The following is a 13,682-nucleotide window of genomic DNA, read 5'->3' on the forward strand; positions in this document are numbered from 1 at the left end:
ATATGTATTACATATTACATATTATTTATACGCACGAAAGTGATATTTTGCAACCTGATTGATTATATCAGCGAGAATATGACATTTTTGGGTATACCTGCATAATATTACAATGTTGAGCAATATTATTACACTCAACGACGGTTCGTGTTGACTTGTTAAACGGTTCAGAAAGAAAAAAAAAAAAAAGAAAAAATTCAAGTTTTTTTTTTTACTTAAATATACATCCAACCTGGACCTAACGCACAGACGATGCGATTACGTTCACTGTAGAAATGAATGCGAAAAAAATTAAGAAAAAAAAAAAAAAAACATACTCTCCTAAATTCCCCGACAGGTGCGCGTCTGCCGATTTCAAGCTCGTACATAAAATATTAAATTATATCTGTATACGCTAATGTATATATAATAAATTAGATAACAGTACGAAAGTGCTTCAAGTCAGTGGTCGATGATCAATTAAATATACCCACGTATTATAAATTCTAAAATATATCTATACTTGCATGAAAAAAAAAAAACGTATATTGCACCTCTAATTATATCCGAGTATATTTTATCGCCGTCCGTATACAGCCGTGTGAATTATATAATTAAATGTGAAAAATTTATTCGATAATTTAGGTGAAATAGAGAGAAAAGGAAGAGTGAAAGAAAAGAAAAAAAAAAACAACGACAAGAAGAAGATAAAACGATAAGAAAGATGAATAATTATTACACGCAGGTATGCAACAAGAATATCCATCATGTATAATATGTATATATATATATATTATAGAAAAATATCCACGGATTTTTGTGTAGGTATATAGACACACACACACACATATATATATGCCCACGTGTGCTGCAGGATTATGTAAAATCGTTGCGCAAACTCGGCAGCGCGCGTCGTGATTTTGCTCGCTCAAATCCCATTATACCTGCACCCATATATATATATATATATATGTATGTATGTATATACAGACATATACACACAATGTACGTAGACAAACCTCGGGTCGAATACGCGATACAAGTCCTTTCTGCAGTTCGGTGATCCACGCCGCGCGATTAAACTCTCTATGTGCCTATCGAGATGCCTTTGCATGACTACGGATAGTAGAGGTAGGAAGGTTATGATACAGGCACGTTCTTTGTAATTCTTCTCCTCGACGGAACAGCGATATTTCATTTCCACATTACTGTTATTCGCATTGTTATTGTTATCACGATCGTAAATCAATTGTGTTAATGATAAATCGTCGACGTTTGTTTATTATTGATTTTTGGAAATTCTTTTGGAAGAAAAATTTTACGGATAACTTTTTACAGTCGAATTTTTCGTATTTAGATGTAGGTTAAACGAAGGTTTGAGTAAAAAAAATAAAAAAAATCGGTGGTAATTTTTTTTTTTTTTTTTTCCTTTTTCGTTCACTACACGGCACGACAAGGCGAAGTTGAAGTTCCGAATTTGGAATGTTCCGAAAGCGCCTAATTCCGAATTATTTGGTGGCGAAAATTGAAGCGAAGAAATCGAACTTTGAAGAAACAACAAAGTTTCAGGAAAGAAGAGGAAAGCCACTAAACTCAAATTTCCGAAATACTAGATTCCGATAATTAAATTAGTAACGACAGTGCAAAGTTACGATAGAGGAAAATTCCGAGAAAATAAAATTTCGAATGATTAAAATGTAATCGCACGGCGCAGTTTGCTCAACGAGTGGGTGAAAAACGAATGAGAAAAACCAAAAATCGTAATGACCGGGATTCCGAAGGTAAAAACATCAATAATCCAAGACAAATAAAGATCAAAGTTGGGAAATTTAACCAGGCCAGAAATTCACAAAACAGAAAATTTTCGGTCACTCGAAATTTCGATGTTTCGGATTCTTGAATTTCCTCATCCTCGCACTTCTCGAACTTTGACTCGTCGGCTTTCAGCCCATTCGAAACTCCGACGTTTCGTCAAAGTTCTATCTTTTCCCTTCGACTTCCGCCACCGAAAAAAATTCGAAATTCGTCGCTTTCGCAGCTTTTAAAATTCGAAATTTCAACTCCCACCCCGCCAACGGGCGGTAAGTTAAAATTCGAGAAGATCCTCCGAGCTCTTCGAAGTTATTGAACAAACGTCGAATTGCATCCTGAAATACCTTGTTCCTCGGATAGACCTGGAGAACGTCGGCCCACCACCTGGTCTCTTCCCGACAGGTGCCCTTGACGAAGGTCACTCCCTCCGGAGCCGTAACCGCGAGACTGTAGGCGTGACCAGTGACGTCCTCGGCTGCCGCCACCTCCAGGACTCGAGTCATGTCGATCCTTGCCTGAGGTACCGTCTCCGGCTGAAACACAAACGAATTCGTGCTGCCTGTAATAACGCGATTCCATTATACTGCGCCTACCTCTGTATTATTATCATACCGCACGGCTATTTCCCGCAGGAAATATCGCAAACAATAACTTGTGACATTCGCACGTCAATAAATTTACAGTGAAATTCATTCGAACTTGCAACGTCATCAAATTAATCTATTTACAAAATGTGTGCAAGGTAGGTAAATTTCTTTTTCACGATATGCGAAAATATTCGACGAAGAAGCTATGAATTTCTGCTGAAGAAAAAAAATTTTAATAAATTGTACGCAAACGTATGTCAACACGACACATGTGTGTATAGGTTATACAATATTTATATGTACTGCACTTTCAAGAGTGAAATAGCCATGAAGATCGTATGCATACCGGGAGAATCTCTTGAAACTTGAAAACGAACCGCGCACGCGCGAGTTTTATCGGCTGTTCGCGCAGGCTGGCCAACCCGAGTTTTCAGCCGTCAAACTCTTTCCGCCAGCGACGTGGTTCCTACGAATTTTCGAGGTTAGGATCTCGAACAATCGAGACGGCGACTCGGAAAGGTTTCGGAAGCATTTGTCGTCGGGGCGGAAAGTCGATTCTTCGAAGAACGGTCGGAACTCGACGCTTGCGCTCTTTGAAAATTCAAACGCAGACATTTTGCGTAGGTTGGCCCGCCTGCGTCGCGGACGAGAATATCGCCGCGGGAACGTTTCGCCGACCAATGAGATTTAACTATTCGCCGCACGCGCGGTTCATTTTCAAGTTTCACGAGATTCTCCCGGTATAATATCATCTTATAGTCGATTGCAATCTGCAGCATCGCGAGATGCTAACTAGCCTCCTGCGGTATAAGGAAGAGGAGAGGAGTGGAGAAAAAACGGACATGTGGACAGGCAGCGGGATCAGGCAAGATGTATGAGAAGTTAGAGAACGGAGAAATAAGAAGGCCGCAGCTTCTTCGACGCAACGTGTATAGACGTACAAATATAGGTATTATTACAAGCATACGGCACGTATGCATACAATATGTTACACCTACACTATACGACAATCTGCAGCTTATAAACAAATCTCGCGAAATGATTTGAAACACACGAACAACTCGCAAAGAACGACAAAAGAGAAAAATTAAAAAAAAAATAAATAAATTACACAATGTTGAACCGAAGCCCTTCATTTTCCCATACAAGGTGTTTCGTACTAATAATGTGCGTACACACGTACGGTAAAAGTTACCCTCGTACAATGCATAAGTTTGCAACAACGAATGGTGATAACTTTCAATAAGTAACCCGCGAAATTCTCACCCATCCGAGTCTGCGATTCTGCAGAGACTTGAAAGACTCTCTACCTGGAATACTAACCGCTACTTTTCACACTTTGCGAAAGCGTGCTAATTGAATTGCACTTACATATGTACATAAATGCATACACGACGAACAGCGTGAAGGAAACCTTCGCCAATTTCTCGGTTAAAGTTCATCTTCGTTTCAACGTAGAGAAAATTTATTTCAAGTATTACATTATTGTACGTTTGCGTTGTTGTTGTTATTACTATACTTATTATATACCAAAGTTTCTCAAATCTACAACACCAATCAATTCGTACGTAGGATGGGATTTGGGCGCTGGATTTTGGCTCTGTGTAATACGTAATATAAACGTGTCAGTTCGTAGACGAACAGCCGCCTTTGGCAACGAGTCACACACATACGTTACGTACGTATTACAGGTGGACCGAAATCGTGTACAACGATACGAAGTGTCGTAATTCTCTGATTGCACAGAATTGAGCGGTGAGAAGAGGAGAAAATAAAATAAAAATAAGTAGGTGCACGTATAGAGGGGGAGAGAAAAAAAACTCGGAATGAAAAAAAAAAGAAAAAAATTGGACGAAAGATGAAAGAAACCGACTCTAACGAGCGAGGAAATTGCCCGATTATTATGTACACGGAACGTATATGTATGTATTTCACGAGACACGCGTTATATGTGTAACATTAACAATCTCAGATGGCAATCATCGCTTATAAGTATAATAATAAAAGTGGTCCGATGTACGAGAAACGTTTCAATTTTATTCTTGTTACACGAAAATTATAATACCAACACTTGTTAAGAATGAATGGATGAACGAAAAGAGAAAAAAAAAAAAAAAAAATGGAAAGAAATAAGCGGGCAATAAGAAATTCGAGCGAATGAAAAATAACGTACGCGGGTAATTTGACGTAAAATTTATTGCGAAAAGAAAGATAATCAAAGTAGGTATGAAAATGAAGTACCAACACACGATAATCATTATCATTTTCCATTGTATTGATTTTGATACGTCCGTCAGCTGAATACGGTGTGAGAATTTAATTTCAATCAATTTATTTTATTCTTCAAATTTTTTCCTCACTCCATCTGACGAGACAATCATTTCCAAATGACATACTATACATATATAGTAGATTCGCGGTTGTGTCGGCATACCTGTCACATATTATATCCTCATTGTATACATGCGTACATAAATATGATACGATTGGACTGATTTAATGTATAATTCCATATTAACGAATAATGCAGACAATATGTGTGTGTGTGTGTGTGTGTATATAACTCCTTGAAAATCGTTCTAAAATTCTTCAATAACTATTATTTTATTAAATTTTTTGTTTTACTCCCGATTTATCGTTACCTTAACGTTACTAACTTCAGCCTAATGACGATATGTATTATAAATGGTGTATACAATAAATAATTGTATCGAGACACGTGTAAACAATTACAGAAATCTATCATCTTAATCCTGTGGACCAACATACTGCGTATAATTATATAAGATTATAACAACAACCATATATATGTTTAACGAAGGTACGTATAATTATAAGCAAGAAGTCGCACGTTCGTCACAAGTTGCACAAGTGCTTAGAAATCTGCTGCAGCAGTATAACGAGCTAATTAGAGATGTTATAAACGTGCTTTCATACCGTGTCAGGTACACGTATGCATATGCATTATTACATCGGTGTCATGTGTGCGCGTGTGTAATAATCGCGATGACCGCGTGTGTTGTATAAACGTATCAATGTATGTACGTACGTACCTAATAGGTGACCGAGGAAGAGAAGCAGCGAGGTCGACGACCTTTCACGCAACTCGCCTCGATTCACGATATAATACCCCATAGATATATCAGCTATATCACGTATAGATGTGTTTATTTATTGATTGCGTTGTCAAGTAAAAATATGTACCGGGCCAATCTCTTGAAACTTGAAAATGAACCGCGCGTGCGCCGAATGATCAAATCTCATTGGTCGGCGAAACGTTCCCGCGGCGATATTCTCGTCCGCGACGCAGGCGGGCCAACCTACGCAAAATGTCTGCGTTTGAATTTTCAAAGAGCGCAAGCGTCGAGTTCCGACCGTTCTTCGAAGAATCGACTTTCCGCCCCGACGACAAATGCTTCCGAAACCTTTCCGAGTCGCCGTCTCGATTGTTCGAGATCCTAACCTCGAAAATTCGTAGGAACCACGTCGCCGGCGGAAAGAGTTTGACGGCTGAAAACTCGGGTTGGCCAGCCTGCGCGAAGAGTCGATAAAACTCGCGCGTGCGCGATTGATTTTCAGGTTTCAAGAGATTGTCCCGGTATACGGAAGACGAGAGAGAGAAAATAAATGCCTAAAAAAAAAAGAACGAAACAATGAAAGAAAAAATGATTCCAAATACAAATTTTCAAACGATCGTGGAACAAAAACGGTGGCGAAGAAAATATGTAAAACAGAAACTCGACAAAACTCCATCGACGATGAAAAATGATATGACGATTTGACGTGACGGTGATGTGAAAAATTGCGAGGTGATTTTTGTTATTCGTCGAACAAAATTACACATCCATATACATATACAGATATATCACAATCGCGTTATTCTTCTCACAGATTCAATATCTCACGAAAAGGCACGGATAAGTCTTCTTCTTTCTTTGAATTTTTCTTTTTTCCTTTTGATCTGACACTTAGTTGTTTTCATCAACCTCCCTTCATCACTACTATTACTATTATTATCGATGTGTGATAAATAATTATTGAAATAAAATTTCCTACTACCGTCGCAGCGTTTACCGAATAAGATTCACCGTAAGATTCTATAATCTGTAAATTATACAAACATAAAACTACGGCAAAACCTCGAAATGACAGAGACAGAAAACTAAACGAATAAAAATGTAACGGAAATGAATCCAATCACGCGACGCGTAAATACATAAATAATAATGATAATGATAATGATAATGATGATAATAATCAAAGAAGTCATGGAATTGAATTGGAAGAAGTTACATGTATATTTAGTGTCATAAAGCAATACAATACGGGTATATTTATTGAAGAAAAAAAAAAAAAAAATTAATAAGTAAAAAATAAGAAAAGAATTGAATATCGTAGGTAATAATATTTACGGAGATGACGCGTATGCGTGTGTGTACGTGTTTTGTAGTTCGTATGTAGGACAACCTACTCGATGCCGTTGTGCAAGGCATCCTCTGCCAGCTGCAGGGCGAGGCTTCTCATCAAAATACATAGTAGGTGCAGTAACGAAGCATACATTATGTGCGTGTAACTGCATATATGTACTTTCAAGTCGCAACGCAAGAAAAAAAAAAAGAAAAAATTCATCGTCATTATTATTATTATTATTATTCATACGGAGATGAAAATGTTTAAAAATCATATAATATCGAAGAAAGAAGGAAAATTGCCGACAATGATGAAAAATTTAAACGAATAACGAAAGATGAATTGTTCGGAATCTAGATATTTGAAAGTATCACTGATCAGTGGATCATTCTAGTCGATGACACTTTCGGAAAAAAAAAATTTCGACAATTCATCTATCGTTATTTTATTTTCGCATGTTTGAAATGCCGATATATCGGCCATTTCAAATATTGTTCCTTTCAAGTTTTCACTCCATCCCATAAAAATCACATCTTGCGTAACTTGCATATAACGTATAAAACACTTAAAACCGCCGCGTTCCATGCGTCCTGACATTTGCGTCGGTCGTTACGTTACAGTATATTTAAGAGACAGACAGAGATGATGAGGAAGAGAGTCTTCGGCACGGCTCGTCAGGAGGTGAGGAGGGTGAGGTGGGGAAGGGAGGGTACACAAGTAGGAGAAAAAGCGGCGAGAAGAATGCACGCGAGGGAAGAACGAGATAAGATGGAGGAGGAGGAGCAGGAGGAAGAAGTTGCAGAGGCTGAAGAAGCTCAGTCGAAAGTTCGAGCCTCCGGCGAGGTGAGAAATGAGAGATGAGAGCGTTTCTTCCTTCTTCGTTCGCGTTACGCAACTCGGTGAAAACTGCACCAGCAACAGCAGCAGCAATCCACGCTTATATGGGATGCATCGGGTGCGGATGTAAAGCTGCTCGATCTTCTGCACCGGGTGCTAAAAGCGGCGAAGTTATTCCACTTACGACGTGAAAATTCGCCTCGTCGAGCTGTATATTCCAATAACGGGTATTCGAGTCTCTTCAAGTTAAGTACTCGATAAAGCGTAGAAATACGAGTCACGCGGTTGAGACGCGAGAAGATTCTCACCCGTCAATCTCCACCTCACGTTTTTCAACGTTAATATCTCCCTACTCTGAGCCGATATCAGAGATTTTATCAATGCGTCGTCATCCCCCCGACTGATAGAGAATTTCGCACCCTTTCAACCATCGGGAAAACGCAATTTTACCGTGAATTTTAACGACTATAAATCGGTATAATTAAAATAAAATATGGCGACGACCCACTTATCCCCTGTTTAATATATCTTTTACACTTCTTCGCTTCTTTCGTCACTCTTTTTATCTTCTTAGCCTTAATTCAGTCGCGTAGCGTGACTTCAATAATAGAAACAACAGTGAAACTATACGTGATGTCCCAGAAGAATAGCGGAACTGGTGTAATCATTCCAGACGGAAGAAAATAATGATGGTAATATCAAGGAACAAATGTACATTCATAACACACACACACACACACACACACACACCCATATACAAAACGTTGAGGAATGTTGCGCTCCGTTCAGCCGGGTCTTTGAAATACTGGAACAAGGTGATGTACGCACGCGCGCACATGAGCACATGTACATGTGCGCCATTGCTAACTGGATTACAGCCACGGTGCGTTATTGTAGCGGTAAACAATACGTTACAAGATATAACCTTTGTGACAACGTCTCATGACGAAACTAAACTATCAATTACCTTCAATATGTTGTACATACAACGCAACACAACGCCTTATATATACGTATACGCACGTATAACGCATATCCCCAGATCGACGTTGTACGAAAAAGGTTAATCGCAAGTACCGTCCACGTCCTTTTTACTGTAGCACGGTAACAAAAAAAAACTGGTATTCGCCTTTATTTCACTCGGCATGGCTAGAAACAGTTATATCTGTCGTAACTATTATCATTATTATTATTTTAACCAAAAACGGGTCAAGTTTTTCACCAAAAAATGTCGAAAAAGTTTATACAACGAAACGTGACAACATTAAAGCAAGTGTGTAATACATATTTCTTACATGTGCTCTCTTACGGTCTCTCCTAGCAGATTCTTATATTCTTCGGCATATCTCAACGAAGAAGGCTAGGCCGGATGCTAGGTCGGTAGGTACATACGTTGTGAAAGAGCGGGATGGCCATGGGACCATTAAGGTAGTCAGGTACCTTATATCCAGATACGTATAAGTGCCGTACCATGTATGTGAGAAGCATGCAACTATGCATACATACAATGTTATACGGGTGTAGAAATATACCGAAGATGGGAGGAAACATTATCATTTGTTCCGCAACTGCACCAGCAGCATCAGCATCAGCATCAGCATCGACCCCGGCGTTCGCAAAGGAATCTCAACCTAACACGTGTAGGTTGTACGTATACATATGTATGTACGAACCATGTGTGTACCTATGCACGGGTAGATACGGGTAAATAAAAAGAAAAAGAATATGAAAAAAAAAAAAAACACGACAAGAAAATCGCATTTTAGTTGTTTTTCAATTTCCTTTAATTCATCCAGTCTTCGTTTTATTTTTATATTTAAATAAATTTTCAAATTCTCCCGTTTTTCATCATCTTCAGCTTCTGTCATCTCGTTCTTACCGACGACCGAGTGAGAAATCTATAGGGTGGCCCATTTTTACGCAAACACTTTCATCGTGTAGATCTTCTTGAGGAATTTTCTTTTTTATCTCATAATTGTGGTTACCATACGGTTTCGAAAATACCCAAGTAACCGCGTTACTCTATCGCACCTAAATCACAAAATTCCCGATTTGTCGAAGGTTAAATATACTTATTGTGCGACAGATACGCGGCAAAAAATGTAATTAATTCTCACGCGACATCATTTAATCAATCAATTCAAACCGATCGAGTAACGTATAAATACGTGTACAGATCCGGTTGATTGAGTAAATTTTACAAAGGTTGCTTCTTTATGCAATACATGCTCTGTAGCTGATACACAAAAGCCGCGGATAGTCAGAACCGTTTAGCCTCCCACTCGACGTATTTATTTACAGGACGCACGGCATTAACGGTCGTTGTATATAATTCTTATACATACCTATAATGCCTGTGTATAATACAACAATAGCCCTCCCCGAGGCGTTTAAAAAGTTGAATGTTATTGTCTAATAAATACAGGTATATACGATGTGCAATGCATAATAATATAACAAGTATTAGGTACAGTCAAAATTCTCCTCCATTAGCCGGACGTCGTTATGATTGTAATAAATAAATAAAGAAATATTAAAAAAAAAGGATATTATAGGATAATTATTGAGGTGTGATGAAGCGGATCGAGGAGGATGAGGAGGCAACTGCTGTAGGAAATAGGCGTAGTAAAAAGGTATGGACCATGTGTGTGTATACATGGGATATCGAATTATAGCCAACGCGGCGGTATCGGATCCCGATCACAGAGTACGTAACGTTGGTTCAACTTGCCGTTTCCGCAACGCGTCTCAAACGAAGTACATATATATTATATACAGTATAAGGTATAGAGTATTACGTACCGGATCATTTAGTGTATAATACATACTACCTACAATTGTCGCATGTGCGAATTTGACTTTTGTCAAATACGCCTGCGCTTATGCAATTCGGCATTATACTTTGCGGTAATACGCCTGAATTTATGCAATTCAGGACACATTTTTACCACTAAGTAATCCCGGTTATCAATATCCAGGCGGATTTCCCTAAATTGTATTACGAATTGCATAAGCGCAGGCGTCTGATTTACCCATGTTGTAAAAGAAAATAAGATGTCTTCTTCCTGGTCACTGCCGCTTCGGCCAATGAGAACGTGCCGCCACATTATCTCATTTTGATCAATATTTTTAAAAGCTTTAAAACAGTCATTCCTTCTTAGGAATTCACTGAATCCTAATATTTCATTGGGGGGGGGGTAATAAGTATTTAAATGTTAAATAATTGCTTACGTAGGTTATGTTACACATTTTACGACAGAAACGGAATTTTCGCCGTAACGTCATGCGGGGGGATCACGTGACTTTGCTAATGCGCATCTCCGTTCGGAGCACACACCTTGTATTTACTTACACCATGGATTTACTTTTACGTACGTTAATACGCCTCGGTACGTATAGGTATACTCCTGCATTATAAAGTATAAAATACGAACAGGAACTGGAATTTAACAGCTGTTCAAGCCTCATGAGCATCACCACGTGTCTCTTTAAATGTTATTTCTTTCTTCTCCCATTATCACCATCATCATCGTCATCTCTTTTTCTATTCCTTCTTCAGCAACCAACTATAGTACAATTATATCCAAACTTTGCCAGGGCCGTATAATTACACACAACCATATAATAATTATATATATATATATATATATATATATATATACATGCGCGTGTATAATACAAGTAGTTTCAACTAATGGCTCGAGACGATTTTTACAGCTTTGCTCGATACTGCCGTCGATACAACGAAAAATAGATGGAGCAGTGTGAGTTATGTCGTGTGTCGTACGTACCACATACCATATCGGTATCTTTCTTTCTCTTCGAGTGTCTCGAAGTACGCAGTCGCGGAAGCGAAACTCGCTGTGGAGCCACCAACGGGAGTAGGAATAGCTGCAGAAACAGTCCGTGACAGTATACTGCATATTATACGTACATACGTTTATGCATATACATACATATGTACATAGATATCTACGTACCCTTACTACGCAAGGCAAGATAAAATCGATCTTTCGATTGTTCTCTTGTCATCGTTAAAAGGTGTAACGTATGCACCTTAAACGTCGTTCATTGCTCCACACAGTTCCGAAGAAAAATGATTACCGATACAGGAAATTTTTCTTTTCCCTTCGTTTACTTTCCATTTTAATGTCAAAATACTCGTACAAACGCGTAACAAACTTACGAAATAACACATTCACGAGAATTGTCATGAAAACCCGTATCGTGAAAATATAATAACAAGATAAATAATATGCGAAAAGAAACAAAAAAAAAAAAATATGAAAATTATTTATGTAACACTACGTGCCGTAGCTTCAAAATTAATAATTATCAATACATGTACATTACTTATAAATGTTACCGTGATAAGTTTTGCTAATACTTGTTTCTTTTTTCTTTTTAATTTATTTAACACGCAAGTGCGATTAAATGTGATACAAATTTTCTAAAACTCTATATTCTATTATATTCTATTCTATAGATATTCTAAAACTCGGAGTAAGATTTCACGGCGTGAAACGATGAGAGAGAAACGAGTGTGAAAACCTCTGACAATACCGTAGTTTCCCAAGGGTTTACAAGTGTACAAAATTCCGACGCATCAAGGGTCCGCAGCGTTCTAAAGGGAACACCTTGTATATAAAATATACAGGCCCGTGTTATACGTACTACCACCCGTTGCCTGTGTGCATGTACACACGTATACACATCGTCGCAGAGGGAGAGCCAAAACTCATTTCAAAAATTCCTCTCAGAGAAATATGTAATTACCTGGGAATAATAGGGGCCCTGGGCCCCAACAGTCCCGCGTTCTTGTCTTGGCCTTCGGCCTGCAGGCAACGGCAGGAGCCTCACGGGGAACAAGATGAAGATGAAGAAGAAGAAGAAGAAGAAGAAGAAGAAGATGAAGAAGAAGGTTTCCAGTCTGTCCGACCGCCATCCGTCGGTCATGGATATACAATTTGTACTTACATAAATATAAGATACATACATATGTATATACATGACCATTATAATATATACACATACATATGCATCGGGATAACACTTCGGAGACGAAGAATCACAAAGCGTTTGTCTCTCGAAACTTTCAGAGACTTGTTATTTTTGTACATTTTCTTTTTTTTCCCCCCTTCAAAGAAAAAAGAATTCATTATAATCATTCATTTTTACAGTGGATATATATATATATATGATAGCAACGGACGGACAGAAACGCGTAAATTTCCACGTACATACGTGTTTGAATATACGTATAGGTGTATTACACCTAGATATAACCAAGGCGATGCTGAAATCTGATTATCCGAGTAAGACTCGTACGTGTATGTATGTGTATATATATATAATATCTCAGGTCGGAGGTGGCCTGAGGAACGAAATGCCTAAAAACAGGTGTACATACCTATGTACCGCAATATAGATATGAGAGATAAAAGTTGATGATACGCCCGTAAACGGATGATGTATGGGATATGAAATATTGCATGTGTGTAAAGTCAGTACAGTTTCGCGTTTATACGATTTACAAACACGTGTAATAACAAAAACGACAACAAAAACGGAAAAACGTATAAATCAATAAAGTTTGTGTCTAAAAAAAAAAAAAAAAAAATATATAAAACCCGCGGAAAACCAAAAACGCGGGGGGGGGGGGGGGGGGAAAGAAACAATTGAAACGCGTCCACAAACCGTGCGAGGATCTACCGTAACCAACCGAGTTTCCATTATTTAACGTCAATATGAGAATCGATGAAAAGCTATCTATACCTTCGATATGTTGTACAAATAAAACAAATCTCGTACAACGTTACAACGAATGTGAGAAAGAAGTGAATTATTTTTTCTTCACCTTATTGTTATTTTTAATAATTTTTAAAGATGGTGGCGAGTAAGTAAATATTCCTGATCTCTGCACGACGAGTAATAACGATGATGGAGTACCTACCTACCTACTCGTTGTACTCCTACGGCATATATAGTAGCGATGCCTGGTCGGCGGTGGATGAAAGGTGATGAATCGAGATAATGGCGGGGGAGGAAGGGAGGGGA

At 38.4% G+C, this 13,682-nt stretch overlaps 1 protein-coding gene across 3 annotated transcripts in view; it reads right to left on the reverse strand.

Moving 5' to 3' along the window:
• LOC124305255 (protein outspread) overlaps window positions 1-13,682 on the reverse strand; it is a 68,990-nt gene that overhangs the window by 12,139 nt on the left and 43,169 nt on the right. For all 3 annotated transcript variants that reach the window (XM_046764454.1, XM_046764455.1, XM_046764456.1), the window contains exon 4: window positions 2,136-2,324. In XM_046764454.1, coding sequence (XP_046620410.1) covers window positions 2,136-2,324 — 189 coding nt within the window. The remainder of the gene's footprint in view (window positions 1-2,135; window positions 2,325-13,682) is intronic.

This window comes from Neodiprion virginianus, chromosome 5 (assembly GCF_021901495.1).
Source record: "Neodiprion virginianus isolate iyNeoVirg1 chromosome 5, iyNeoVirg1.1, whole genome shotgun sequence".
NCBI classification, from domain to species: Eukaryota; Metazoa; Arthropoda; class Insecta; order Hymenoptera; family Diprionidae; genus Neodiprion; species Neodiprion virginianus.